Genomic DNA, 27,176 nt, shown 5'->3' with positions numbered 1-27,176 from the left:
TAAATGCTGCGTGCCGGGGCTCAAACAGCTCCTTTTTGTGCCAAGACAAGCAGCCTTGATAAAATGCTCGGCGTATTCAGGACATTTATTTTTCTCGCCGCGGAGTCAAAGACAAATAATGGTCGAATATTAACGTTTTGAATATGAATTTCTTTCACTAAAATAACTCTCGGACGTGGTGCACGGTGGCTCATTGGATGGAGAGAAAGAAAAAAGAATGAATGAAATGTGATAATTAAAATAAAAAACTAAACTAAAAACTACCGTTTTGTTAGTGTCAAAGGGTGATTTTATTAAGTCTGTTTTTTGCATGTTGGTGTGTGTGTGTGTGAGTGAAACAGATGGAAATAAAGAGAGAGACGGGTGATCTTTAGGGATCGCGGCAATGTCAGCAGAAAAAACTGCCATGAAGATCCCATATGAAGATACACGTTTGTTAAGCACCATCACTGACGAAATACAATATAATCCCTAATTCATAACCCTAATATTTTCTTATCAAAAGACTTTTACCGCTTCCCAGGCCTGTGCCTTTTTTTAATCCTTCAATGTGCCTGAAACACAGACAAATAAAGTATATGAAGGTAATGTAAAAAAAAAAGAAAGTATCAAAAGGCTTCATGAAATGATAAATACATCTCCAAGTTTTAACCCTCAAACATTGAAGGGCTCACGTTGAAGAAGTAAAGCCCGGCCAAAATGTCTGCACTTCTAAAGACATACTCTTAAATTGCTCCAAATACACAGCACATAAAGACTAATATGTGCATTCAACCACACACTCTCTCACACTCACACAACCTAAAACAGGCCTTTTAAGGTGCCTTAAGTGAGGACGGGTTAACACTTACAAAGGGTCCTCACAAAGTGAACACACACACACACACACACACACACACACACACACACACACACACTGTGTAGCTGCCTCAAATTAAACAATTGTTTTCCAGTTTCTCATGAGTTTTGTTCTGTTCAGTGCTGCTGTGGAAACAATTATCTGTCGTTCAGCAAATCCTCCAGCACCTATAATCCTCCATGCCCACAACACACACTTTCCCCCTGTGCACTCCACTGAGCCCCCCCCCTCCACCGCCATTAACAGGCCACCGCAGGTCCTCCAGTCAATCCCCCGGCCAACGCAGACACACACACACACACACTGAAACACATGCACACACTCCTCCCTCCATCCACCTTCTCAGAGGATTTGTGGAGAGACTTTCTTTTCTCCTGCAGTGGACCAGGCTGAGGATTGTGTTTGTTTTTTCAACCGCTCTGCCTGTAACTACAGTGGCAAACCACTGGGCTGTGTGTGCTAACCGTCTGTGTCCACGTTTGTTATGACGGAGGATATCACGTAACAGCCGTCAGGGTTCATGTGTCTGACGGGCCTGAGTACATTTGACACTGCATGAGACTGGCAGTAGAAGTTTTCGGGCCTTTGGGGTATTTATATTTTGAGTGACATGTTGTGGAATGTTCTCTCCAGAACTGCGCTGGATGTAAAGACGTCATACTAAATGCCCGTATGCTATTTTTCTGATGTTTTTTAGCCTTTGAATGTTTTTCACGTTGAAAGAAAGACTCACGCAAAATGTTAGAGGATTCATAAGTTTCTACTTTTCAAGAGGTTTTTGTATCAAGATGGTAATGAAACAAATGCATGTGAACTGCAGCTTTTCGGGAGCAGTGAGTAAAAAGAAGAATGTCCTGGTTAAAGATTGAGACTGTTGTTGAGGTTTCCCTCTGTGTGTGAGCAGGTTTTTTCACAATAGAAGGGTCGCTGTGTTGAGCACGACCCTCAGCTGCTGTCATAAGAAGTGACGGGTAACGCAGACATTTGTTACCGCTGTTGTTTGAACTTCATTTAACCACAAATTCCTATTTGTATCGATTCATACCCCTGACATCCATGATGGCATATTCAAAAGGTCTCGTGGACATAAAGGTAAAGTTATGGTTTATTTTGCCAAATCTTTTTTTTGTGGGATAATTATCTAGTGTTTTTTTTAATGGAAGGAAATGCATAGAATATGTTGTTACCAGTGAAGATGATTATCTTCCAGAAAAGTGATTTGGTGACAGGTTAGGGAAAGGTTCAAGGCTACGTGCATCACTTTTGAGTGTCATTAATATCAAACCGAGATCCCTACTCTTCCCTGACCCGAAGCTATGATTTACGTATAAAACACCGTATTCCTGCTTTAGTTAAAAAGAGCCAGTAGTTTATAGATATTTTTTAAACCCACAGCATTATCAAACAGGCACAAGTGGTGATAAGTGGTTCATTTCAAATCCCAGATGTTTATTTTATTTTCCCTCCTCTCTGTTGTTCACATTTTTTCAAACCCCTTTCTCGGCGCCGCTGCCCTCCGATCTAACATGGCAGCGACATTACCATCTCTGTGTAAATTGCTTTTCCACGCGCGGACAAGGCCTGAGGGTTTGGGGTTGGGGGGGGGGGGGGGGGGCGTAGAGGGCGTAGGTGGCGTAGAGGGTGCAGCGGGCTTGTCAAAGAAACCCTCCACCTACTCCTCATATATACTGTATCAATTACAACTGCCGCTTAGAGGAGCGTTGGTCCGTCCTCTTCTGTTGGAGACACTGTGTCACACACAAAAGCTCAAAGCAATAATACTAAACTATACTCGTTCTGTCGGTCCTAATTCCTGCAAATCCCCCCCCCCCCATTCTCTAGTTATTTCACGTAGAATTACTCATCTCTCCCTCAATTCTCAAGGGTTAAAATAGAGCAGCATTTGTTACCAAAACAGGTGAGGACGAGTAGATGTTAACTAGACGGGGCACTTGACAGATGTTTTTTAAATACTGTACAGAGATCCAACAGCAGCATTGAGGGCAGATCTGTGTGATTTTCCAGCACATAAAGTGAATATTTAATTAAGGGGCTGTAATTGCGAGCAGTCTCCTTTTTTTTAAGATGCGAGCTCTCTCCCAAACCAAGGTTAGAGGCACGGGCCTGTGCAATACATATTTAATGGAAAGAGAGAATGTGTGTGACTGGATGCTTGAGTTTTACTGTAATTTAAATAAACAGCTGATCATTTTAGCCCGTGAAACATATTAGCCAGTCAAATAAATCCCAGCACATCTATAATCTGCATTATTCGTTAGTAAGAAAATCCTGGTCACAAACCAGAGATTGATTGTTAATTCCCGCCACTTCCAACGTAATCTGTTAGCCAGACCACAACTAGAACACACTCCACTCAACATAAAATCTAATAGGCCACCTCCGTCTCCAGAGCTGACGTGGTTTTGTGGCTCATTCTTCACTTGGAGATCGCTTCAGCGTTACCGCCATGCTCCGTAAACCTCGTCCCAAACGCTCCTCGCAAACGGCATCGCAGGCACGAGCTCCCTGCAGACTTCAAGGGCGTGAATCGAGAGCCATTTAGCTTCACGAGCAGCCCCACCGAGAATCCCCCACCGGCACGAGACAAGACAGCATTGTTGGATGGCGAGCACCCCCAGAATACAGTGTTCCTGCCAATGATATCAGATGGAGCCGAGCTCTCGGGGGCCCGTCCAGGGCAGGAGGGAAAGGCATGACCTCATCAGCCACGGCTCGGGAGTTCTGGCAGCGAGGGAGCCGTGGCAGGAGATGACAGGGAAACACAGCGGAGACGTGTTCCATGGTGAAAGCGCGTCGGTGCCGACACAGGCAGCGGCTTGATCCCTAAAGGCTTTATTGGATGGAATTAAGTCAACAAGAGTAATGCTTTGGAAACGTTTTGTTACTTTAACTCATTGAGAGAATCGGAGAATATATGAAAGCTTTGTGCTGCCTGAACTGATTTTTTGCACAGTGTGGCTGAAATGCACAATCCACAATGTATTAATAATAATAATGTAATTATCGGAATCTTTTCTTTTCCGATGCCCACCAACCCAAAAAAATAATTGACGCAATCAACGAAATGTAATCAAAGAATAATCAGCCAAAATTGCGTTTGAAAAAGGCATAAATAGTATTCTATAACCATCCTAATATAGAACTCTGATCTTAGTGCTTGTATTATTTTAAAGTTAACGTTAAAGTTAAGGGAAAATTGTGTTTGGTAAAGTAATTCCGATGAACACACCAACTAAATGAGACAAAATACAAAACATGACAACCACGACAAAATGAGAAAAACAAATTACTGCTGTAAATATTTTTTATGCCTCGTTTGGCAGAAATGAGCTTAAAAAACTGCTGTTTATCCTCACTTGTCTCAGCCTTTCATTGCAAATCATAACTGAATGTATGCATATTACATACATTTTTTTATATATTATATATTCCAAATATGTGTACTATGTATACCGCGTGACTTAATCTGATGAAAAACAATATTTATCACTACTTGGTGAAGTGGTGTTGGACAGTCAAACATAACTTGTCTTTGAAATTATTCTTTGTGTGAATAACTGTGTTTTGAATTCTTGTGAATCCTTGGGAACGTTTAGATAAAAGCTATGATTAACATAAAGATCCCCTTTTTTTTAATAATCTAACAATTTAGCAAAACCTCCACGGCCAGGATCGGATTGATCCTTTATCCTTTTTTAAAATCCATAGATAAATAAAACGTCATTTTCTCCAGCTTGTTAAAGTGATACTTTGAATATATCTGATCTTGATTCAACTTGTACAGGACTTCATAATACTGTCTCTGACAACATAGGTTCATGAATACATTGTTCCGTATGAATCATATGCAGTGGTATAACAAAGTATGTTGCATTTGGGTTATTATTCCTTCTTGGCAAAATGGGAAAAAACAAACTATAGAATTAAACAGCCACGCCGCCCAGTTGAGCACAGGCCTGAAGAGCAGCAGTTAACATGAGTTAAATGACGTAAGGCAAGCACGACGGCTACCGGCACAGAGCTCCGACGGCAGATACCCCGTCCACATCTCTTGTCTGTGCAACGGAATAAATAACTGCAGCGGAAAATCTTTTTCTTCCCCTTTTTCTTCTTGTAGATCATCAATGCCTCGGGTAATCAACGCACTCTGCGGAGGGCCGAGGCCTGAATCCCGCGTGTCACCCCCTTCGCGTAATGAGGAGACAGCGGGTGTCATGTCTGGACTTGGAAATCTGTTACTGACATGAGAATTAGAGTATTAAATGGACTAACTGCAGGCTTTACTGTCGAGGAACACCGGCGTCTGGGCCCAATGATTACCGCGGCCCCAAACAAAAATGACATTTGTCTGACAATAAAATTGGGTACTAACCTGTCTGAAAGCTGTCTCCATTTCCCTAGAACAAACGTTGGCATCAGCAAACAGTTTGACACACTTTTCCCCCTGAATGCGTAGCGCAGGCGAAGCCGTCCTTTGGCTCTCGGTAATGGCCCCTCATTGTTGGCCGCAGAGGATGTGGTGCTATTCATACCGGTGGATGATTGAAAAGAAAATTGAATCCCTTTTTGATGTGATAAATGTGTCTATTACTGCATTTGCACACAAAATGTCGGTGGAAATTATAGTGGGGAGGCAGGGCTCAGAGGAGAAAATACATAGGGATGGCATATTGGCTGGCTTTGATTGGAGCTGAAATATAAATATACTGTAACGGTAAACGTAATGAGTCCGAGCTCCCTGATTTTTCAACAGGAACTTCACAAATGAAAGCCTTGAGAACCCCAATTGTGTGACTATATAAAAAGGTTAAATGTCTGCCTGGCTCTCCCTCTCTTTTTCTCTTCTAAGAGATGTCTGATAAAGGACACTAACAACTGTTTGCCTTGTAATGAAAGGGAATTTTCTCTTTTCAAAAACTTCTGAAAGACAGGAAGGAGCCGGGGGAAGAAAGAAGACGCGGCGTTTTGTGCTGCAAGTGTTGCGCCGTGAAGGACAAATACATTTGTTAGGAGAATAACTGAAGTGGTTTGATGTAAAGAATTATGAAAATGTTCTCTTAGCAGCAGGTAGAATTTTCTCGAAAATTCTCTCAAATGCAAAATTTGCATTTTTGTACTTTGTATCTTTTTTTTCAGCGGGTCAATCAACAGTACAAACGGCTTCTCATACGCTTATTAAAGTGCTTTTAATATTTCATCGATATCATTAATTCAACCGTTGAAAAGAAGTCTACAATACATCATCTTCCTCTTCAGCGTTTAAAAATATGTCATTCCATCAGAAAGTCTTTGTCGATGATAATGGTTTTAGCTTTTTCTGTTCTTTCGAACATTTCAAAAGCTTTTACCAAAAGATATTTGAACAATTCCCAACATGTTAAGTCTGCTATTGTTGAATTGATCAAATAATACTTTGCGTTCTTGGTTTTGAAAAATCAAGGTCACCCCCCCATGCACTGTCCTGCCCCATAGTGGCTGCATGTTGGACACACCCACAGCACAGAACTCAATCTCAGCTAATAGAATAGAGGGATTATAGATTTTTGACTGTTTTCTTCACTTTCTTTTTTACTTTGCCTGAATAAAAAAAATTTACCTTCCCTGTTTCACAATCCAAACATTAAAGCTAAATCTAGTTATTTTCATTTTGTTCAAATTATCTTTACATCCAAAAAGCAGTCATTAATTCAAATGCTCAAATAATAAATCTGCGGCTGATTAATGTCTGTAATAATCACTTATTCAGTACAAAACATTCTTTTGGATCGATCATTATGACATTTTATTATTCTGTACAGAGGATGAATCCTGAATGAATGAATGAATGCGATGATCCCCCGACTCGTCCTCCATAGTGTCAGCATGAGGTCCACGTTTGTGGCTTTTAATGAACCGTCTCCATGAAACTGATGCAGAAATCTTAGAAAGTACTATGGTGCAGTTTCCAGAAGGAAAAGTGAAGCCATATGATCCTTAAATCAACAAAATATCTCATTCTCCACTTTTTTGTTCCTGCATTTAGTTGAATACATATAGCAAGTGGTTCCATTGCTTAAACAACTTGAGCGAAAAAGACTCGGCAACCGTAACTCAGTTTTTGGGTTTCTTTCATGCGGTCTTCAACACTCTGTTGATCCTTTCATAAATCATTAATCTTCAAGGCTCAAAGGCCCAAATGTTAATGCCTGTATTCTCCAACAATCAGGAGACTCGAGAGAGGAAGAGGAGCCACGCATACAGTAAGCGAGTCCGTCTTAAGAGCGTCATAACGGTAAATGAATGCCCATCATCTCTTTTTCGACCGGCCCCCTCGCTCAGCTGTACTTCAGAGGAACACACGGTGAAACAAACACTGACCCTTGCATTTTTAATCAAGACACTCATCTCTCTTTCAATACACAGCATCTCTTCTTTGATTTTGAGACTCCCTTTGAAGGCGAGTGAATTTCATTTTCGTCTAAAAGCTTACTAAGTATTTGGTTCGACGTGATCGCCACATTCGTGACTTCTAGGCAATTACTGTAATGATGCAAAATGGTAAACATTGGCCCAACATCTAAATAATTTAACAGACTGAAAACATGCTGCTCCAATGTTTATGAAATGCGTTTTTGTGTTTATAGAGTGATCGTGCTGAAATGTTCCATGGCATTGCGCTCGCTTGGAAGGCCATGTTTCAATTCACTGATTCTATGACGTTTAAATGGGTCCTCTAGATTACAGCGACTGGGGGTCGGACGATGGACTCAAAGTCTTTTGCTAGTGCAAATGTAATGCATCTGAACATTATTGTCATCACAGAGCTGTGCTGAAACTGACTGCTCAGTTTCTGGGGAGAAAACATGCCTGATTTGGACTTAACTGTCCAAACATCTTTGTGTCCGACGGCGCGAACTGACGGATCACCAGACACCCTGTCATGAAAAGTTGATCCATCTGCAGCCTTTATGAATTGTCTTTCCATTGACGCTACAAAATGTTGATTTTTTTAAATTGAGAGTTAATAACAGGAGTTTTTAACCGGTTGTGAGGCGTCTCGATTTGATGACCTTAAGTGACCTTGATGAGTGAACACGACCATAACTAAGCAAGTTGGGACATATGTTGGTTCCACCGCGATGGCTTCTCGGGATGCCAACGCTGCCGAAGACCAGGCCACATTGCTGGACCGGTTGGAGGGGAGAACCAGAACCAGGCCTGGGGGGTGAAAACTGTCCGACCCTGCAGCAGTACAAATGAAAGGTTTTTCTAAATGAAATCTGGTGTTGAGAAACACATGTTCATTCACAGGGACGGCCAAAATCAACACAAAATCTCAGGAGCAGTGTTGGTTTTGGTAACTAACTAAGTATATGATGAAATATATTTAAAGGTCTTTGAAAAATGATTGAATAGTTCTCAGTATTTATCGATAGCACTTTTGTTTTCAGTGAGTGAGAATGGTTGTGTGTCTCTGTGTAGCCCTGCGATTGGCTGGCGACCAATCCAGGATGTCCCCCGTCTATCGCCCGAAGTTGGCTGGGATGGACTCCAGCCCCCCCGCGACCCTGTGTGCAGGATAAGCGGTTTGACGATGGATGGATGGACTTTTGTTTTCAGATAATGAGGTGCACAGTAAATCAAGATTTTTTTGACCAAATAAACAGCTTGAATATGATTTGAATATGAAAAGTGGACAATAATCATTTGTGTTGTTAACTAATAGTATTCTAAAACTTTTACGGACAAAAATAACCAAAAATGCGTCTTTCAGAATATTTTTATTTTAAAGGATTTTATTTATCATTTACAGGATTGAAAGACTTTTTCTGCTTACTTGAACGAGTAAGTTTACTGAAAAACAAACTTTTGTGCATTTAATCTTGTTCAGCATTACATGTTCGTGACGCAGGACCAGTGGTTAATGTGTAAAGGAGTGAAGATGAAGATGCCCATAGGAACATTGGCCCCTGATAAGCCAGCTGGACTGCTGAGTCACTGCACACACAAGTGGACAATTTGAGTGACCGTCGTCTCCCTCGTCTTCCTCGTCTCCCTCGTTCCTCTCACACCGCTCACCAATTGTTCTGACAAAAGCAAACAGAGAGCTTTTTCCCCGTGTGGTTCAAGCATCGCTGAGACGGTTCTACCTCATTTGAGTTTTGTTACACTTTGTTGTTCGCCTCGTTTTCAAGATCAAACCAACATTGGAGGATGTTTTTACGGTCTTCCAACAGTGTGGGACTTTGCTCCAAAGGTTTCTGAACAGGTTGTAGACCTCAAACTCTTTGGGCGGGGGGGGGGGGGGATCCAAGAGCTCACGTCTGCTTTGTGAGAATGAACCGTCGGTTTGCCGGCGCCGGGAACCAGCTCTTCCACGTGGACCTCCAAGTAGATGAGCATGAACCTCGCCGAGGAATCCTGGATCTCCTCAGCAGACTCCGTCCTCACTGGAGAGCAAAGGACATTCAGATGAAGGCAAGTTACCGCGTGTGTCTTGAGTTTTTCTTTATGCGTTTTTAGCAAACTAACTCTTAAATACGTTTCACGCCTCGCACCTCCTCTGCCAAACGCCCACGACACGCCGATCCATTTGGTGAGGGTTGAGCATCACAATTATTGGTTTAAGGTCAGAAAAAAGCAACTTTACATACTTTTGTATGCAACATTCCTTAAAAACGTTACGTAAGAACAAGCGCTTACTTTTGGTTTCACAAAGGACCCCACCTCCACGCGCTAGCAGATTTTCTCAGTTAATGTACTTGTTATTATGTAGGTGTGTTTGAGTTAATGAAATCCATTAATGATATATTTTCTTTATCGTTTTCACTTGTACTTCAGTGCATCCTTCACTCATAAAACAAAGAAACTTACATGTTATGGATTTTTGTCTGACATCACAAATGAGGTTGAATGTCACGTTAACATGTCACACCACATCACATTGGTTGGTTGATTGATTGACTTCAGTCTCTTCGGAAAAAATGGACGTAAAAGAAACAAAAACATATGTTCCTTTGTTTTATTGATCTGGACTTCCGCTTCCATCCTATGGATCACACACACCCTCCAGCTGCTCTAAATGTTTACCAGCTCACCAAATCTGCAGCTGGAAAATAGTTAGAATGCTCTATTTTCATCTGTCCTCAGTAATGTTTCCAAGAAGACAAAGGACAATAGTTGGTCAGGAAAATGTATCAACAAACTTCTGATACCATAAGTGTCAAAACGTGTGAAATAACGTGTTTCAGTTAGGTGTCATGACAACAATGATCCACTTAAGACAGGACTTTCACCCAGGAGACCGATTGTTACGTAACATTGTTGCTGCTTGTAGTGTAATGTGTAATGGCAGTATAAATGTTTAGGTTAGTTATGTATTTCTTTAAACAAACAAAAAACATATTCTTTCACACCATTACCAGATAGTTTTGATTCCTGACACTAACCAATGACTTCTCAATGTCAACCACGACATACTGTACCTTTCTGCAAGCACGACACAAGGCCGATAAAAGAAATCGAGAAATCAAAGTGCAAACTTTTCCTGGAGACGGACAAACACATTGTCGGTTCCGGCCTTTTCACGGGATTCATTGACAATAACAAAAATAAATTTCCATCTATGTGCTTCAAAATGGAAAGTTGAGACCTTGTCCAACGTATGAAACCAGCACAGCAACCAAGGTAATTGTACAAGATGTTTTTTGTTACGTCAACCCTGGTAACAGATGCGTAGTGTGCGGTCTGTTCACAACCGGATAATCCCATTCTGGTCCCATGTGCAAACACAAGGTCCAATCTTTCAGAGAAATAGGGTTTATGTTTGTTAGGTGACAGCACGTCGGGTGGGTGACCTCTCAATCTATACCAGGTCCAGTAGTGCACACAAAGGATGCTCCCCTTCAAACCCACTGATGCATTGTGTTCATCTCTGAATATACAGACTATGCACTGGAAGGACATATAGTTCCTGCGACACCTGCGCTTTAAACGCTCTCTCATGAATGCTTTTTTCAAAATAGTTTTTCATATCTCGCGTTTCACCTTTGCTCTCGTTTTTTAACAAACAATAGATGAAACCCAAGGCAATCTGGTGCTTATCGTGCCCTTTAACCTCAGATGAAATTAAAAAGTAAAGAAAAACAGGAGAAAATGAATGAGAGAATGTGAAAAGGGTTCACATGAAATGAATAGTTATGTATTTTATAGGAAAAATATATAGGCAGTTTTTTGCATGGCTTCTTTCAGCACTTTTATCAAAGCAGTTTCGATAAAATTCCTGTAACTTTAATCTCTATATCTCCAAAAATGACAGTTTTTATTTTCCAGATGAAAATAAATGATTGATAATATCAAATGAAACGTATCCTAAAACGTGTCCCAGCGGCCGCTCATATAAATGTTTGATCCCATCGAGGTGGCCGTGTTCGATTCTTCTCCGTCTAGATGAAACGCCGCTGTGAGCACGGCCCTTCTGAGCCTCGTGGTACGAGAAGGACCGTGTGCAGACAATGACACACTTCAGAAAACCACAAATGAATGAATGAATGACCCCAAATGTCCCACGGGGCCCTCCCCCCGGGCAAACAGCGGGCACTGCGGTATTGTTGCAGCACAGGCTGGTCTTTGACCCCAACAGGTTCATGCTGCAGCTGTCTGCAGTCTCTTTGCTGCCGCACGTACCTGTGGCCGTTTCATTTCTCACTCCTTTTATTAATAATTCCTCCTAGACGGGGCTGCAGCGTCAGCTAAGACCCCATCGGGGTTGATGTTGTAGTTTGTGTAATTCTCTTGAAACCTTGAAGTGAATAAGCATTTTTGCACTTCTAGTTCGGTTCCATTGAAGTTCAAACCTCAGTTTTTAAATGGGTTTATGATTGCACGCCTGAAGTAATGTCTGTGGTTAACACAAGCTGCTTAAGAGAATTTAACCTTTTCTGCAGCTTAAAATCTGCTTAAATGTGTGAGCTTTTATGCGTCTTTAAAAAGAAACTGCACATAAAAGTTACAACCCGTCCTTGAATATTATCTAGCTATATTTATATGATGTATAACATTACTATAACTGAAACATTACCTTTGCCTTGTCTGAATTATCAAATGAGCATAATTATGGCATAAGCAAATGATTCTCAACAGTAAAATGTAGACCAGTCAGACCAGAAATACATTTCACTTCATTTTTTTTGTATACTTCTATTCCCTTTCATTTCAGAGAGATTGGTATTTGTATTTGACCTCATTTGCACTGCCACAGTGACCAGCTACTTTGCGGTTTGAGATGTTCCAGCAGCTGTAGGACACGTTCCTGTCAGTCAGAGTAATTGACGGAGCGAGAACAGATGAGCGGGCTAACAAGTCACAGGTGAAACTAATCAGGCAGGAAGTGAAGTGGTCTGAAAGGAGAGGTGAGAATACGACGCAAAAAAACACTTGAATAAATTACAACTAAAGACAATCATAAACCCAGCAGGAGGAGGAGGTTAAGACAGTCAATTCGATCGTTTTTTCGTGATTTGTTTTTGAATCCATTTTCTTTGCTTTTCCTTCCCCTCCAGAAATTCACGGAAGGCATCACCAACCAGCTGATCGGCTGCTATGTGGCGTCGCTCCAGGAGCCCGGTTGTGTTCTGGTGCGTCTGTACGGCAAAATGACAGAGCTCTACGTGAACCGGGACAGGGAGGTGGAGATGTTCCAGGTGTTCCACGCCCACGGCTGTGGTCCCCAGATCTACTGCAGCTTCCAGAACGGCGTCTGCTACGAGTTTGTCCGAGGAACGGTGCTGGACGACGAGCTGCTGCGGCAGCCCTCCATCTACAGGTGAAGGCCGGAAAAGCCTTCCACGTGTTTTGCAGAGTAGATTTGATGACACAATGTGCTTTTTTTTTGTTTTTTGTTTTCGCCCTGGTCTCCCACTGGTTTAGAAGATGTCCAAAATGAGTCTCGCTCACATTAAAACATTTGAAAATTGGATTTAGTGGCGTTTTAAAAATAATCAAACACTAAAAAAGGTGGACAAATCAAACGCAGTTAATAAGTTCGGCATTGTTACATTCATTCACACAACTTTATTATGTCACAAGATGTGTTTTAAACAGTGGCGTACCTGGACCTTCTCACTTCAGTTAAATAAAATAATGACCTCATTGTGACGTAACAGCTGCAATTTATTATTTGTTTCAAGTGATCACCTCATATTCACATAACACTGTAAGTGAAATAAAATGTTACGTGAAGCTCAACAATGACAAACGGATACATGAATACAGATGCATGACTACGTCACGACGGAATCAGAGCAACAGAGGGAGAGACGGGAGCTGTGCAAAGAAAAAATCATGAAAGAAAATGTAATTCTAAAACTAAAACTGACTGTTTTGGAACAGCTTAGCTGGACCTCACGGCCCACCGCTGGTTTTAAAAAGTTCAAACTTAAAAGCATGTCGGTTACCACAGTTGCATACAATATGCAGGCTGCCATTAATTAAAATCATCAATGCTCGATTGTGCTGATGCAGGTGTTTTTCTTTGTAAATAGTTTTAGTCGTATTTCATGTTGAGCAATGTTGTTTAGTCGTGCCCCCCCCCCCCCCCCACCCGGCTTCATTCGTCATCCTGGCGATAACAGACCAGCGCCATTATTCTCACCACAGGCCAGTGGGACACAACACAGCCAAGGCTGAACAGCCGGGGCCACGATACACATCAATCAGCCTCCATCAATCAGCCTCGCCGCGCTCGATAGCCGGTGTGGGAAATACCCAGAAAGCTTCGTGTCGCGGCTAAGATGCCTCGAGATCGAGCACTCGAGTAGTCAAAAGGTCACGAATGCAACAAGGCCCCCCCCCTTTTTTTTTTTAGAAGAAGAAGAAGAACAAGATAAGAGCGCTAAATGGAAAGGGAGTCGCTTCTCCTCTGATAATGGTTGTTTGTGCAATGACAGCGTGGGTCGGGCTCATCTCAGAAGATGTTTTCTCTCTGCAGATTGATTGCGGCAGAGATGGGGAGAATCCACTCCATCCAGCCAAAATGTGGTCCGCCTGCTGAGCCTCATCTCTGGACAAAAATGTCCCACTTCCTGACCCTGATGCAGAGCAGTTTGAGCAGCGGTCCGGCCCTGCAGCGCTGCCCGAAGAGGTACGCAACGACTTGCATTGTCTCCAATAGCCATCGATGCAAAAAAAGATCTGACTGTATAAGAGCACCTTCTCAGATAACAACAAGAGGCTTTGTCTCCCAACTTCCATCTTGGTGAATGTTCAACCTTCAGGGTTCAAATAAATGTACGAGTGAGAGAAGGGAGCTGTCAATTAATTACCTCAGTTTTAAACAAATACATATTGCGCTGATGGAGGGAGGTCACCTCCGTGCTGAAATACCACAGTGGTGTTTTTTTTAACATTTGTCTATTTGACAGAAACCAGCAGCATTTTCCACATCTTTATCTTTTAAGCAGCTGCACTTCCACTGATTCCTTATCATTTTTTCACATGCCAAATGTGCGTTTTAAAACCTGCACGCGGCGCTCCACTCGACCCTCAACAACGTCTTTTAGGTAACTGAACAACTTCTACCGCAGTTCCACATTCACCTCCCTCGCCTCGTGCGCGGAGGCCACCGCCGGCAGCTTTTCATTGGTTGCAAGGACGAGGCGGGGGGAGTGGCCTCCGCGGCCGTGACCTTGCGTTATCTCGAACAGGGGTCACGGGATGGGAGGTGAGAGGGTCCGTCCAGACACTAGTAAGAAACAGACGCGAATCCACCAGCTTCCTGCAGAGCCCTCCCGTATCGGTCAAACGTTCAACCGTGTTTATGTATGCAGGCGCCGGGTCGCAAGTCCAAGCAAACTGAAGCCAGCGGGCCGAGAGGCTCTCTGCGTGGCCTTTGAACAACATTGAGTTCCTCCGTTGAGTTTCCAAGTCGTCCATTAAAGAAAGAGACGGAGGAGACTTTAACGACGGCAGCTTTCTGGATCTCAAAAAGAAAAAAAAAACTTCTTTGCCACAATCCTGTTTCTAAGTCGATATTTCTGCTTTGTCCTCTACTTCATAATATATACATCAATTTAGTCCTTTTCTGCTCTGCTCCGGGAGGAAATCATCTGGAACTGTGTGAATGAATAGACAATATTTTCAATATGATTATCTAAAATACACAAATATATTGATTCTGTCCAATCTTTGAATTTACATCATATTGTACACATAAAATGATGCATAAAAGGAAATGCTGCCATAGAATAAAACTGATCACAGAAAAGAAGCTTTATTGTTTCATGTCTGAAGAGTTCATGAAGAGCTTTTATTAACGTTAAATCTGACATTAAATTCTCCCTTTTGATCTTCACCTTTAAACACAGCAGAGAAACAAATGATAATCTCAAAATAAGACTCCTGATTTGTACAACTGATGACTTTGTGTCCTACTATGCGATACCGAGGCTGACGGGGCGGTGGATGAATCGGGACTCAACTCACTGCGAAGGTCATCTGCAGGAGCGGCTGCACCACATTTACAGGCCCAATAGATGGTGCTGTGTTGTGAGACAATTGTGTGAGTGAAGGGATTGCTACAGTCCAACAAAGATGCACAGAAGAGCTCCTTTTAAATGTTCCATTAAGAGTGATGGAAACTTTTGTTAAAGTGATGCAAGGAACTCCACGGCGTGAATTATTATAAGAAGCAAATTCATGGTTAAAACCTGAGTGCATGTGTGTGTCTGTTTGCATGTACGCTGGTCTCTTGACTGTGCGACTGCATGAATGATATGACACACACTCAAACAGAGGCAGAGAAGACCAAGAATTAAAAAAAATAAGCTAAAGGGAATTTAAACAGGCTTCGGAGAAACTTTTGTATTTGAGAATGTATGAGTGCTGGAATGAATGTGATCTTCAGAGGAAACGGTAAAAGAAAGCAGGAAGAGGCTGCACCTGCAGAGGAGGTCTTCAGCTCTCAAGCCACATGCTGTGCAAAGAGAGACAGATACAGAGGAGAGGGAGAGAGGGAGGGAGGGAGGGAGAGAGGCCACAGCAGCAGCTGCAAGGCTCAGAGAGTGAGTGCACAGGAGACGTGAGAGATGCGAGAGAAAGGCGATGGAAAGCAAGAGTGCAACCTCTTCTCCTCCCAAAGGCCCCCCGCCGCGTCTCCCGTTTGCAATCCAGCGAATCGCATAAAACCGCAAAGAGGAAGGAGAAGAAAAAAAAACAAAAAAACTGTGCTCGGCTGGTGTTTGAAATCATATGTAAATAAGGCACATTGATAATGAAGCGCCAGAGGAGGAAATTCCACTAATTACCTTACAGCGAGTTGACAAGGAGCAGGAGGCGAACGCACTTGACGAACCGATCCTCATGAAAAGAGAGAGGAAAAGATCTGATGGCAAGACGACAGGTTTCCATTTAAAGTCAATGAAAGTCTTTCATTTAGCTTCTGACTCCCGAGCAATCGCAGGTTTTCTGTGGTGAAAGTCATTTAGTTGAGTTAAAGTAGTGGAGGGGTTGAAAAGGAATCAGGGTGATTCACCATTTCACTGTGTTTTTAACGCGTATTATGAGATAAATGATGCATGTCAGACGGGGTCGATTTTCCATAACAGAAAGATCTCGTAGGCAAATAGGTGTGGATCAAACACTCAGACGGTGATCTTCTAGGCTGAGATCTGTCTGAAGTTGGTATTTGGAATTCATTTTACAGTATTTGCACTTAAATAAATAAGATATTTAAAAGGTCCAAATTCAAGCAGACACTTTAAATAGAATGTATTATTTTGCATATTTTTCCTCGGGAAAAGCGATTGGTTTTGTTCAATCAATCTTTCCCTGATCCGTCTGGGACATGCATGAGGGCTACAAAGAGGACTTGTGTTGTGGAGGATGTGTAGGTGGAGTCTATTAAGACAGCAGACTATAAACAAGGCCTCCCTCCACAGCTTTTATTATTACAACAGGCCTCACTAAATTATGTCTGCAAGTGTGTACAATACCATCTGTTTGTTCCCCTGCGAGTAAATAGTGTTTTAAATGACGCTGTTTAAAACTGAAACAACCGAAGAGGAAACGCACAACGCGGACGCTCGCGCAGCATTTCTCCTCCGAGGACGTTAATGCCGTCTTTGATAGATGGAGCAATCAGCCGAGTGGCCTCTGGAGGAGGCACGTCGGGCCGCTTCAGTTTACTAACAGGTTGACCCCCCCCCCCCGGAAGAAAAGTGTGCAATTTGTGACACACTGGGTTCATCTGTACGTCCCAGCACAGATACACCAGGGGTTTGTCCTCCCTTCATTTATAAAAGTCACATTTGATCTGATTTGTATCAACCAATGTGGATTTCTGAACAACAATAGAAGTTCCTCAAAACTCGACAACCCTCTAAAACAGAGTTTGGACCAGACGGCAGGACGCTGACACACCGCCGAGAGCCAGACAATTCCGATTGTGTGAGGATGAACAATTCTTGGAGGCAGGTGACTCATCGTGTGTCGGGGGAGATTCCCGCTTGGATTGAGTCTTTACAATAACATTTGAAGAAGCAAAGGACAAAGCAGCAGCACTTTGTAATGAGGCATACTTCCAAAATGATACAAGTGTATTTCTAGCTACTTACGTTGTAAGGAAAGTACTTTGGAGCATTATAGTGACATTTTGCTGCAGGTTGAAGGTATTAAAAATAGCTGCAGCTCAACCAGCAGCCTTTTTACTTCCACATTAATGCATCAGTATTACTCCAATGATATACTATTCTGACGGGGAAAAAAAGGGCTCAATTATTTTACTTTGGACTATAGAACATTCTGCTGATAACACTTCTGTACATTTTTCTAAAACAGGTTTTGAATACAGTAATCTTTTTAAATTTCTTTTTGCTTCTCCATCACTGACCTCCCAGCATCAGTGATAATAAAGCATCTCTCGGACAGTACAATCCGGAGTACATGTACCGTTAGAAAAGGCTGGATTCTATCAAAGAAGCAGCAAGAGAACATAAGTAGTGATACTTTTACTAGAGTCAAATTCAATATTCGCAATTCAATAAACCCCCGTGGCTGCAGTTAGATATGCAAAGTAACAAAACCCTCATTTTAAGTCAAATGTGCCCTCAAATGTGCCCTCTTAGTTAAACCTACAATGGATGTTTGCAAAGCTGCACGGACAACGCTGACTCCACCGGATGTTTGTCGAATAATGCTGACAAAGATCCTGAGAATGTTTTCCCCCCAAACGAACCTTACTGCGTATTTCACAGCCGCAGTGACGCAAACTAAAAGCTGAAGCCTCGGCCTTCTGCATTCTGTTGTCTAATTTCATTGATTTGTCCTCTCGCAGCCCGGCCGCTCTGCAGCAGGTGCCCAGCTTGGAGACTTTGTCCCTCGAAATGGAGTCCCTGAAGAGACACCTCTCGCAGATCGACTCGCCCACTGTCCTCTGCCACAACGACCTTCTGACCAAAAACATCATCTACAACCACAAGGAGGGTGAGGAGCGCTGAACCCGACATGTGCTGCTTTTTGTTTGGATGTTTTGAGGGTGTTACGCGAAGCACTTTAAACAGCTCTGTTGTTGAGATGTGCCATGCAAATAAAGTGTGCTTGGTGTGGCAGAAGAGACAAAGGCTGCTGATTACTGCAGAGAACATATGAACGACTTCTGGTAAACTTGAATCACTGAAGATAATGTTCATAATGAGGAAGGTGCTTCTTTTCATCGGCTTGAAATAATGCAGCTCGCCGAGCATTCATTCCCTGTCCCTTTATTTTACATACAGAGGAGAACCTTCGCACCTCTCTAGTAAATGTCTTACCTTATTCCAAGGGTTTCCTTTTATCATGTTTATTCCTTGTGGATTTTACAAGGATGCCCCGGCTCTCAGTCAAAAGAGACTCCTTCTTCCTTTGATTCCCACAAGGTTCTGTACTTTGAATAAAAGGAGGGAGAGTCGTCAGTGTTCTTCACGTTGTCTTGGTAACCGCTGTTTTTTTTTCTCCCTTTCCCTCTCGGCATCCAACAGGAATGGTGAAGTTCATTGACTACGAGTACGCCGATTACAACTACCAGGCCTTCGATATTGGCAATCACTTCAATGAATTTGCTGGTAGGTCTGCGTTGTGAAAAAAAAAAAGAAGTTCAATTTTCCTCCGAATCTATTTCATTGCCAGAACATATAAGATGGCCTCATGCGGGATATTGAGTTAAGTAGAACGTTTATAGGAAGTAAGTGGGATGCAGAATCGTTGTCCGGTCTCCTTGTCCGGTCGGCTATTGTGTCAATTTATCGTTTAGCCAAAATGTTTCCTGTTCTGATGCTGCAAAGATAAACTAGTGCATTCAGTGTTTGTTCTGCATGGCGGTACGAGTGGCTTATGTACCAGAGTTTTTTTAATCTAATTATTTTAATTATTATATTAATAAAAGTGATTAGTTCCACTTTGAGGTAATTATGGAGTAGTTTTCCTATGATACTGTATCACATTTGAATAGGTTATCAAAGTTATTTACAAGTGTGCATCATAAAAACAGCAGAAAAGGCAAAAGCAAGTTGGCAATTTTAACGATTTGAGGTATTTCGAACAAAAAATAAAAAATAAAATCATGGATGTTATAATATAGAAAATAAGCTGTAATACTAGTCAATGAAATATGTATAATAACAATAGACTAATAATAGAAGAATGTTCTTGGATACATTACAAAGCTTTAGTGTTTTTGATGTCAGGATAGAGTCATTTTCTACAACGTTCTGACATTTTTAAATCAAAAACGGAGAGAATCATGTCAAAGCTGATCAGTAAAATTATCCCCAGTTGACAATCCAGAACATTTTGGACAATTTATTTGCACCGTATCATCGTCGTCACGGTTTTAATATCCACATTCAAATGAAAGTGCTGCCACCCATTTCCCCTGCTCCTTATCTTAATATGTTTAATCACTGAACTATTTGACGGTTTTGACTGTAGAATTGATGAGTTTGTTTAGGCATGCCGTCTGATTCACTGACCCGTGTGTTTCCGTCTCTCTGTAGGTGTGAACGAGGTGAACTACGGCCTCTACCCGAGGCCGGAGCTGCAGAGGGACTGGCTGACGGCCTATCTGGAGAGCTACAAGCACAGCACAGGTCACGAGGTCACTGTTACGGAGGCAGAAGTTACGCAGCTCTACGTCCAAGTCTGCAAATTCTCCCTGGTGAGTGTCTGCTCCCAAAACACGTCTTAATGTACAGATATCTCAACACCCCGCCGTCACATTTTAACAATTTACTTTTCCAGCTCCCGAAAAAGAAAAGTGCCCCGCGATGAAAAAAAAAAAAAAGGAGTAAAAGTCAGACCCGATCCACATGTGACCGACCGCTGTTCAAAGTTTGATGGACTCGGTCTGAGTTGATTTAGAAACTGCCCCAGGGAAAAATGAGACAGCAGCCCAAATTATTTCTCTCATGACCACAATTTTCATTCTTGGGCGGCTCAAGTGGTGCTATCTGCCTAAAAGTGCCTGCGTAGCTCAACACAATATGCAGAATTGTCCCGACCAATTTCCAGGTGGTGCGAATGTCCCTTGAGATATCCCAAAAATGATGAAGCATTTGATTTTTTTTTCTCTTTTTTTTAAATAAGTTGTGCCAAAGAGGGAGAAGCGATGGATGGAGTGAGCGATGATTGAAATCACATTTTCTATGACAAACGGAGGAGGACTCCTGACTGGAGGGAAGTGGGAGAAATTGATCAATGATGCTTAACAAGCCAACTGTCAGGATGAGGAATACGGAGAAAATCATTTCCTATTCTCCATAATTTCAAGGAGTTAAGTTGAAACTTGTCTGTTTACAGACATTGTACCTTCTAAATATTATGTGTGTGTGTGTGTGTGCAAAACCTTCTTTCCTGGTGTTCCTCTGACACGAGACCTAAATCAAACAAAAACAACAGCACTCTACATTGGCTCCCCGCTACAGTTCAGGCCCTGCAGATGAAAATGCCGACGGATGGTCTAAACCGAGGAACCCGGCGCGCGCCGGAGGAGGCTGTGTTTTCTCTGCAGCGCGGCATCGACAGATCCGGGCCGGCTGCCAAAGCTCTGCGGCGTGAAGCCGCCCCCTTTTAGGGTCTCAATCCGTGGCAAACTGTGCCAAGTGGCCGCGGGGTCTTCGCCACTCGCCATCCTGCGGCTCTGTGACGTCCACCGTCGGCCTTCCGCTCCGCGGGTGTCTCGGCTCGCCGTTGGAGTGACGCTCTCTTGATGGAGAGCAGTTATTAATCTCAATGGAAGTGCGCTCGATCTCGCCCCGAGACAGAGAGGAGAAGCTGGCAGGGAGAAGGAAAACAAAACAGGGAAAACCACACATTTCTCTTCAAGTATTTCATTCCAACCCTTTATTTGATTATCAAATAAAAAAGTGATTATATCACTGGGCCGCAGAACAGAGGCCTGTCTGGATCTTATTAGGAGGTGCTATTAGTGGTCCTGCCATGAGGATTTACAATAAGGCCGGAGAACAACAGAAAGCTTAAGCGAGCAAAGCCATTAAGGAGGGAACCGTTCAATACGGGCGTTTGTCATCCTGACGGAGCGGCGTGCACGCCGTGTGCAGCAGGGTACAACGCCACGACTAGACGTCGCTAAAGCGTGTTTTCACAGTTTGGCCTCTGTGGCAAAAGGAAATGCAAGCAGACAAACAAACAAAGTTGGTGACAGCGTTCAGCTCTCAGAGCGATCCGCAGCGCTTATTTAACCAGCGGAGCAAACGGCGCCAACGCAATGCAGAGTGAATGACATATTCAGCTGGTTAACAAGTCAGCCAGCCAGCATTGCCGTGCTGAAGAGGTTGACCTCTGACCCCCCACCGTGACCTGCGGCAGGGCAAACAAGAAGTGAGCTTTTCAGGCTTTAATTGGACCATCAAACGGGGGCCGGCCCCCCATTCTCACCGACATTCCTTTTAAAGACAACATTACGAATAGTACTGAACACGCAGTCACGTTCCGTTGGGTTCTATGATGAAGTAAACACACAAACACGCACTTGTTTCGGGTTAAGTGATGAATATTATAATTTACCTAATTGTCCTTGTACGGAAGTCAAGTCAAGTGAAAACTAATTCACGTCCCCAAAGCACTCACAGTATTATTTTCAAAGATTATTTATCCAAAAGTGTTTTATATTTTAAGAAATAGCCAATATATTTGCATACTTACCTCAGTACCTCTAACACACACACACACACACACACACACACACACACACACACACTTTCATTTATTGATTTGACTTCAGATGCTCAATAAAATCACTGTTGTGGATTAACTAAAACATGTCACACAGTTTAACTTTCTAATGCAACGAGTTGAAAACTAGTCAGCAACAAATGGCGTTGAGTAGGAAAATGTTGAGTAGTATTGACTAGTACTAGTACTATACTGTACTAGTATGAGTAAGTATTTTTTTTTTGTCTTCCACCAGGCATCAAACTTCTTCTGGGGTCTTTGGGCCATTCTGCAATCACGGTTCTCCTCCATCGACTTTGACTTTGAGAGGTTCGTATTTTGGAGCAGAGAGAATTGTGCCTCTCTGTAGGGACGAAACAAACACTGAACTGTTACATTAACATTGAAATCAGCAACTCAACTTTAAATGTATTTAAAAGCAGTTTACATCACATCATTAAATATTCCCACGTATGTAACATTTATTACATATATGTAACTCGACCCTATAACACAACTCAAAGACAGAATTCAGGCACAAGAAATGCAAAACTAATTCACCTCGATGCAAAGATCCTCGTTCTCTTCAAACAAGTCCAGGAGACAAATGAAGTTCAGGAGGACAAAATGCCCCCCTCCCCCCCCACCTTTCTTTTCCTTCCCGGCGTGCCCCACAACTGGCGCAGTCGTGGTCGTGATCCTAATCACTATCGACACGCGGCACCCTCCCCTCCGTGTGGCTGGATCAGCGGCGGGGCCCCCGCCTCGTTTTGAATCTGGCCCTCGGAGGAAACGTGATCCGGAGGGGGGCGGATGGGGGCGGGGGGGGCACAGAGGCGCTATTGTTCCCGCGCCGTCGGGCCTCCCTCGCAATGCGCGTCTCTCATCCCCGGCTCGGCCACATGCGCCCGCGAGACGTCTGCTGCTCTAGGCCGCCGAGGTCGTCCTGAAGTGCACGCCGGGGGTCGGGTTTCCCTTCTTTCACTGGGGGGGTCAGACTTAAGTGAGCTCAACAGGACAGTGGGGAACCGGGTTCGAAGGCGTTCGCCACGCGGGCCGACCTCTGTCTCCTGACACACACACACACACACACACACACACACACACACACGCGTATCCCCGGTCCTCCTGCCCCCAGGACTCTCATCTTTTTGCAGGGCCTTTGCATCCGAATCTCTGCAGGCTTCCCCGGCCGCGGTGACACGCGCCGCCCGGGCCTCGTGCGCTAAGCGGCTCCAGATGTGCATGTGACAATAGGGAGCCACAGCAGGAATGCACCGCCGCCCTCCCTCACTTTCCTCGTGTGATTTTATTCATGTGTCGAAAGTCTGCGAGTCAGCGGTTTAAATTTGTGGACGCGTTGGCAAGGTGAGCCGTTATTTGACAAAGACATTATTATGAGGAAATGAACGAGGAGGACGAGGAGGAGGAGGAGGAGGAGGCCCTCTGTTTTCAAAAAACCAACTGCAAAATTGAGGGAATCGTGCACAAAAGGACATTGTGAAATATAATACCGGCTTCTGGAGGGAGTTCATTTTCCACTACTTCTGCTAAATAGAAAAACATCTTAGTTTCATCCGTGATGGTGATAAATCTTAAGCGGGCCAGTTTGAGGTGTCAGTTGTAATAAAATGACGGATGATGCGAAGGTTGCTGTTCTTTCAAATGGGTAAAGTCCAAAATAATCCAGTTTATGAAGGGTGTGAGTGCAGCGGGTGATTGGATCAACAGAAGAAAGGTGCCAGTGAGTTGTTTTAATGAGCGGAAATTTAAGATATTTTTCCCTTTTTTATTTGACAAACTAAATGGCTTTTTTATTCTTAGAATGTGTTGTCACTTCCAGCATCTCTTACACTATCGTAGATTTAAATTCTAAAAGACGTAAACCGCATAATTTACCTAACAGAGAAGTTTAATGTTCTAACATAACAGCCGGTATATTCTTTTTCTGTTTGAAAAGGAGCAGCAACGATTCCAAACATTTTACCACCGTGTTTCGCTTTCATCCAATCAGGAACACGGTGCGTTCAAACTCCCTTTGAGTGTTATCAAACCACAATAACACGATAATGGTGGGATGGTTCAAACACATCAACACCGGTGGTTTCTTTCTCCTTTTTTTTCTTTTCCACCAATTTTCTGTTTCTCCTGCTGCTGTCCAATGGCAAAGGTTGCCGTGTGGCCTCTTATCGACGAGATGGTGACCCGCGAGTGCAGCAGAGAAACTGAAAGAACAAAACTACCCACGAGTCTTTGCAGCAAACAACAGAAGTCCCACTTTGACTCGGTGATTAGGGAGCAGCTTTGCCCAGAGGCACAGTGGCGGTGCACGAGTAACTAGGGCCTGTTTCTCAGTTATGTTTTTGTCTCAACGTGCCACAAAGGAGAGAGAATGGATTCGACATTGAGGCGTTCAGTGGAAGCGCTGATTAGAGGACAAACTCCTCTCTGTTGCTTTTGAAACTTCACTTAATTTCAAAGGGTGTCGTATAATGGCCAAGGGCAGCGGCGTACTCACACATCACATTTATTGAAGCGTTCGATGAGAAAAAAACCCACTTTTCTCGCAGTCAAGTTGTGAGGCTTTGGCGAAGCTTTCAGACTCGGTGCTTTATTGAAAAGAGACTTGATGCCACATTGTTGTGCAATCTTGGCAAATAAAAATCATAATGCCCACCTTTCAGCGGAGCACACACTTGTGAATTGTAATGAATACCGGACAGGCACATCACTGCAAAGGCAATTAAAACTTGAACGTCTTTTAAGAATAATGTCATTTCTTTACCAATATCTTTCCAATTAAGCACAAGTGGGGTGGACGCACACACGAGATGCATCAGAATCCTGTAAATAGCACTTCAAGTGTGTTTTCTCAGTGAATGAGGAGCTGTGGAGGTCGAGAGCCAGATGTTTAAACAAACAAAGGTTCCGGTAGTTTGTCAACCAACATTAAATACAGAATACATGTTTAATTACTACATGAACTAGATTTACAATTGAAATTGTATTTGTATTTCTAAAGTGCATCGAGACGTCCGCAGTGATTCACTTTAAATCTGTTTACGCATCTCATTGAATAACGAGCAGTAAAAGCAAAGAACGTTTCCTGTGGCCCTGAAGGAGCTTCGTCCCGTCTCCAGAGAATAACCCTGATGATGTCTTCATCATTTCATTTTCAAGATTTACCAAGGCGGCCAAACGGTGGAATTAACGTTTTAAGGTTTAACATTTCCCCATTGACCTCCATCCGGAATGAGACCTCTGTAAAGCAGACCGTTATTTTCTTTAGTTGAATCCATTCCTCGGTGCGTACACTTACTGTATTTAAACGCTTTCGCTCAACTGCCATTTCTTTGGACCGCACCTGTGGAACCTGCACGGATTTTCAGATAATACTTGAACACAAGGACATGCATGCCAGAGAATGGACAGATTTCACCTGTCCTTTCCTTTTAAAGATATTTATATATGTGATTTTAATTTAACACAGCGAGTTCAGTAAATTACGTTGTGAAAAAGCAGCGTAATCATCTAAAAACGAAGATGGAGCTCAGATTTTAAATCGGTTCATTTAATGTGTAAATGCTGCATCTTCTGATTGTGTTTTCTCCTGTTTCCTGCTCTCATCCCAGATACGCCACGGCTCGATTCAACTTCTACTTTGAGAAGAAAGAGGAGTATTTTGGGTTGACAAAAAGCTAAAAAAATGAGGACAATTCAGCAGCATGTTGTAAATCAGAAGAAGCGTTACTCTGCTGTAAGACTAAGAACAGGTACCAAAGTCCTTCTTGGCAAATACTATAATATAATAATAATAATAATGAAATAATAATATAATAAAATGTGCTCCCCTAGGTTTGTTATTCCAGGCTATAGTTTGAGATAATGTGTTTCGCTATCATTACGATAATTTTTAAAACATTTGTTTTACCACAATGTGTGTTTTTGTGCCTTTTTGGCACATTGTGATGAAGTTTGTGCCAGAGAAGCATTAGTTCTTTCCACATTTAGCCGAATAAAGCCATAAAAGGATCCTAAAGGTGTTGGGGGTTATGTGCTTATTCAGTGCAGTTCTGATGGAAAAAAAAGTCTCCGCTTCTTTCGTTTACTGTGACGAGTACTCAAGGGCTACTTTTCACCTTTGGAAAAGGTGTAAAGCTTGTTGTGGAATATTTCAATAAAAGCTCGGTAGAAGAGAATGATTTGCCTGATAAAACAGAGTCTTGATGGATGATCAAAGTTGCAAAAAGTCCATTTTTTGCTTGCAAGCAGGAGTTCAAATACACGGGCACGTATCACGGTGCTCTGTGGAGCAGTAAGAACGCTTTTTTTATACACATGTGAAGGACATTCTCCGTGCCAGTTACGAGAAGCTGCAAAGCGGGTTGAGATAAGAACCCAGGTGAAGCTGAGGGTAGCACACACACACACAAGATCCTCCTCAGTGGCCGGTGCAAATCATAATTAATTAACATAAAGTAAAAACGTGGATCCGGAACTTTCAGAACAGAAGTCCTTTGTTTTGAAGCTTCTATGAGATTGAGTCGACCGTCCTCCCTTCTCAGGACACAGCTGCAAACTAACATTTTGTATCATGCTGCTCTTTGCACATCAGGGTCAAATACAGGACACTTGTTATATCATATTTTACCATTACAAGCTGCTCTTGTCCAACCTCAGAGGACGTACACCGATCATACAGAGTAATGCAAATGTGAAAAGGGCTTAAATTAACGAGTCGCTCCCAGAATATAGAGGTCAAATTTCTTACGTGACAATCCATCTGAAATGTACATTTTTCTGTTAAAACTCAGTTGTTGTTTAAAAACAACCAGAATGCAAAGTGCGTCTTGAGTCATGTCCTTTCCCCTTCACATTTCTGCTGATCACAAAGGTTCATTTCGGGCTTAATTTCATAAGGTCACGAGGAGCTGCATGCTGCTGTGACAGCTGTGGCTTCCGTGGTCTTTTTGACAAACAAAGGACTAACTTCAAAATTTGATCAAAATCAAATCATTCAGTTACGTTCGCCAGTGTGACAGTTGATGATTCAGCTTAAAAACTTGAATTACTTATCCATGTCAGCTTTAGATGAGAGCAGACTACTATTCATGCA

The 27,176-nt window shown here is 42.7% G+C and overlaps 1 protein-coding gene across 1 annotated transcript; it reads left to right on the top strand.

The window, feature by feature from the left end:
• The first annotated feature begins 8,831 nt into the window (after nucleotides 1-8,831).
• LOC120809846 (ethanolamine kinase 1) lies at nucleotides 8,832-26,099 on the top strand. Its single transcript, XM_040163961.2, has 8 exons — nucleotides 8,832-9,337; nucleotides 12,421-12,683; nucleotides 13,848-14,000; nucleotides 18,189-18,337; nucleotides 18,871-18,954; nucleotides 19,885-20,045; nucleotides 22,317-22,390; nucleotides 25,693-26,099. The coding sequence occupies exons 1-8, from the start codon at nucleotides 9,197-9,199 to the stop codon at nucleotides 25,760-25,762; spliced, it is 1,095 nt and encodes a 364-aa protein (XP_040019895.2). The 5' UTR covers nucleotides 8,832-9,196; the 3' UTR covers nucleotides 25,763-26,099.
• The last annotated feature ends 1,077 nt before the right edge of the window (nucleotides 26,100-27,176 follow it).

The sequence above is a fragment of the Gasterosteus aculeatus genome, chromosome X (assembly GCF_964276395.1).
Source record: "Gasterosteus aculeatus chromosome X, fGasAcu3.hap1.1, whole genome shotgun sequence".
Taxonomy (NCBI): Eukaryota; Metazoa; Chordata; class Actinopteri; order Perciformes; family Gasterosteidae; genus Gasterosteus; species Gasterosteus aculeatus.
Note: the sequence above shows the minus strand (reverse complement) of the source record. Positions and strands in the feature narration are given on the sequence as shown.